The sequence below is a fragment of the Zalophus californianus genome, chromosome 8, assembly GCF_009762305.2.
Source record: "Zalophus californianus isolate mZalCal1 chromosome 8, mZalCal1.pri.v2, whole genome shotgun sequence".
NCBI classification, from domain to species: domain Eukaryota; kingdom Metazoa; phylum Chordata; class Mammalia; order Carnivora; family Otariidae; genus Zalophus; species Zalophus californianus.
Genome location: NC_045602.1, coordinates 112,911,554 through 112,915,513, shown reverse-complemented (window position 1 = coordinate 112,915,513; position 3,960 = coordinate 112,911,554). Strand labels below are relative to the sequence as shown.

Below are 3,960 nucleotides of genomic sequence, written 5' to 3'. Positions count from 1 at the left end.
TGATCCAGCAATTCCACTTCTGGGTATTTTTCTGAAAGAACAAAAACATTAACTCAAAAACACACATGCATCCCCAAGTTCATTACACCATTATTTATAACAGCAAGACATGAAAGCAACGTTTAGTGTCCACTGATGAATGAAGGATAAAGAAAATGTAATATATATAATGCAATATTATTTGGATATAAGAAAGAAAACAGTGCCATTTGCAGCAGAATGGATGGACCTTGAGGGCATATGCTAAATGAATTAAGTCAGAAAAGAGAAAGACAAATACCATATGATCTCACTTAAATGTAGCATCAAAAAAAAAGATGAACCCATAGATACAGAGAACAGATTGATGGTTGCCAAGGTACAGAGGAGGAGCAAGGGGGCAAAATGGGTTAAGATCATCAAATGGTATAAATGTCCAGTTACAAAATCATTTAGTCCCAGGGGGTGTAATATGCTGCATCATAATTATAGTTAATAATGCAAAAAAAAATAATGCTGTATTGTATATTTGAAAGTTGCTAGAGGGTAAGTCTTAAAAGTGTGGTGATGGATGTTAACTAGACTTAACTATCAATCATTTCACAACTTATACAAATATCAAATCGTTATGTTGCACACTTGAAACAAATATGTTATATGTCAATTATATCTCAATAAAAAAGAAGTTAAAGTTATGCCAGGAGCTGCCTCCAACAAACTCATGCAACATGCACGTACTGAGCTCTAATGTTGATCCAGTGCCCCTACTAAACAGTGGAGACACAGTACAAAACAGACAGAAACAATCCTCTGAGACTTGATGGGTATAGCAATTTCTATGCTTCTCACTCTCCCATGTTAAGTGCCTTAGGCATAATTAGCTGACAGAAAAACAAATATATTACTCTTGCCATGCTCACATATTAAGAAGGGATACAAAGGGCTTGCACTTTCTTTCACATCTTATATGTCTTATGTTTCTCCCAGCATCAAGAGCAGGGAATGTGTTGCACAGAAGTGTTCAGGAAAGGCTGTTCTCAGAATCAGTGAAAACACAACTTCTATGAGCTTTGGCTGCACTTCACTGCTCATGGCCTTAGGCCATGAAGAGGCCAATAAAGGCTGGAGCTCAAGAACACCAACCCAGATCCAAGGCTTCCTCTCTGGCACCCAGCCATGAAGCTCCTTTTTCCTATCTTTGCCAGCCTCATGCTACAGTACCAGGTGAACACAGGTAATGTGGAATCCTGCGTTTAGAAAGGGTCGGTGTGAGGAAGCAGGGATTTGGCTGTCCATGACAATGGGACCCCAAGTAATGCTGAAAGAGGAGATCCCCAAACAGGTGGCTGAAGAGTTTACCTATTGCCTCAGTCATGAACCATCCCTCATGCAACCCCATAGGCCTCAACTCTAGACTGTGTCTGATGGGGATACACAGGGAGCTACAGAGAAAGCAGGATGTTTTCTGTATACTCAGAAACTATCCAACATATAAAGGCTGCCTTCCTGCCCTCTACATCCCTATCATCTGGGACTCAGCCAAGTCTACCTCATTTCTGCTCTATTTCTAATTTAAACCATCTTTTGAAGTAAATGTTCATATTAGTTTATACCTTGGTATAATAAGTAGGAAGTCCTTACCCTTGCACTCAAAAAATCTCCTCTAAGGATCCAGGAAATAGGTCTATGTTCTCCATTTCAACTTTTTCAGATTTTTAGTTTCATCCCTTTCCTCAGGTTTTGTCTTCTTGGAAACCCCCAAATCACTCATCAGGGCATTTAGGAATACATCTTGGCAAAAGGCTGAACCAGAGGATTGGCCATTGTTTTTTGGAAAGAATAGAGAAACATGAAAATTTGTTTCAGAATAAAAGAATCACCCTGATATTTAGAATAACTGGCAATGGGTCAGGGAAGGGAAAGTGAAAGAGTCAAGATATTTCTAATGTTTCTTTGGGTTTTTTTTTTAGATTTTATTTATTTATTCGACAGATAGAGAGCACAAGTAGGCAGAGCAGCAGGCAGGGGGAGAGGGAGAAGCAGGCTGAGCAGGGAGCCGGATGTGGGGCTCGATCCCAGGACCCCAGGATCACGACCCAAGCCGAAGGCAGCCGCTTAACTGACTGAGCCACCCAAGCGCCCCAAGATATTTCTAATGTTTTTATCTTGGGACCTTAAGAGAAGAGCAGTAACATAAGCAAGTATGGCTGTGTCGTCTTGGGTAAAGTCACTTAGTCACTTTGAGCCCCAAATTCCACATGAGTATAGCAGGTTAATCAATGTAGCTGCTTGAAATATAAGAATTTTACTGTTTTGTCTCTGGAGAGAAATGATGTTGAAATGTATGTGAATATTAGGTGCTACATAAACTTCTTGTTATTTATGGAAAATCAGTTGAATTGTTAAGATTACAGAATGAGGGAGAACTTTCTTGATTCAGAAAAAAAGGTGAGACACGGATAAAAAAAATTCAGCAGATGAAGATGAAGTACTAAACTGAGCAGAGAATTTAGAGCTATAGATAACCATGTGGGAGTTACCTTGACAGAGATGAGGTTAAGGCTGTGATGATGAATAAAGCCTCTGAGGGACAGAATGTTCAGAGAGACTATAAATGATAGAACACCATGCCCCAGGAACCACAGGTCAAGTGGTTGTCAAGGAGGGTGAGGTCATGGACCATCGGGTTTGGCAAGAAGTCAGCACTCCTGAAAGTCCTATTGATCTCTTTTGAAAGTCTTTCTTGGATTAGTTTTATGACAGATTTTGCTCTTGTTGGTATTTCCTAGGATCATGAAGAAAGATAGTGATGCTCTGTAAGTGTCTAAGATGTCTAAGTGTCTAAGTTGGAGGTCTAAAATCCTATCCTGAAGAAAAAAAAAATGTGTTCCCTTTCCTCCTTCGTCTATGTGCCCCTAGATTTTTAAAGTTAATCGATGAGGGGGACTAGAGAGATTTATTTTGGAGTTCAGGGGTGTACAGCGACTTTATTGGCCTGCCGGGTGTTTCCATCAATATCCCTAAACACTGCACTTAAAACTCAGCATTAATAAACAACCTCTTATTCTATGCTTCACCCTCCAGCAGTCTTAACATCATATCTAGCTAGTAACCTTAGCCCAGTGGTTTTCTTTTTTCTTTGTGCAGAGTACTTTGGCTTAAGAAGATGTTTAATGGGTTTTGGAAGATGCAAAGACCACTGTACCATGGATGAAAAAGAGATACAGAAATGCAAGAAGAAGAAATGTTGCATTGGACCAAAAGTGGTTCAAATGATAAAAAACTACATGCAAAATGAAATGTCCCACACACTTGGAGAGGACTCCCAAGAACACCTACAAACTACCAAGAATTCTGATGCTGAGAAACAAACAAAAAATCAGATTTTATCTCTTCTCCCCCATATCAAAAGCATCAGCCCTTTTACCAACATCAACACCTTCATCATCCCAAATGCCACCAATGTAAACTCTGCCATCACCAACCCTGTGTTCTCAGGAAAGATTTCATATACTGCTATTTCTATCAAGAGAGACACCAAAGAAAGCAGAAACTCAGTTGCTGACTCCCCACCACCATCACCACCACCATAGACACTACCAACAACACAACTGGAGCTGGAGGAAGCAGATGAGCAGGGATATGGGCCTTTCCCCTAAAACACCAAGTTCCTCTCTTCTTTGCTAGCTGTAAAATGAAACATAGGACTGTTTCCTCTGTCATCAGTCATTCAATAAATACTGTTTAAGCACCTATAGTTTACATAATGTTATCATTCTCACAGAAACCTCACAGAGGAGGTAGAGCTGGAGAGGAACGGAATTTAATTTGCATGCCCAAGAAAAAGCAAGCACCAGGACTGGTGACTGTAGCACTGAATTTGGCTCACAGATAGCTCAGATTAAGCCTCTGTAACAAGGATTTATGGTTCTCATATGATGTGCCTTCTTTGTGGTAACAGGACAAAAAACAGCAAGAGAC

The 3,960-nt window shown here is 40.1% G+C and overlaps 1 protein-coding gene across 2 annotated transcripts; it reads left to right on the top strand.

The window, feature by feature from the left end:
- Positions 1-1,155: 1,155 nt before the first annotated feature.
- Positions 1,156-3,572, top strand: DEFB129 (defensin beta 129). Of its 2 annotated transcripts, none has more exons than XM_027620426.1 (2): positions 1,156-1,213; positions 3,127-3,572. In XM_027620426.1, exons 1-2 carry the CDS (start codon positions 1,156-1,158, stop codon positions 3,570-3,572), a joined length of 504 nt encoding a protein of 167 aa, XP_027476227.1. The 2 variants fall into 2 exon arrangements, 1 of the variants encoding a protein (XP_027476227.1); XR_003524413.1 differs by lacking the exon at positions 1,156-1,213 and adding an exon at positions 2,656-2,795 and having other exon boundaries at positions 3,127-3,263.
- Positions 3,573-3,960: the final 388 nt, after the last annotated feature.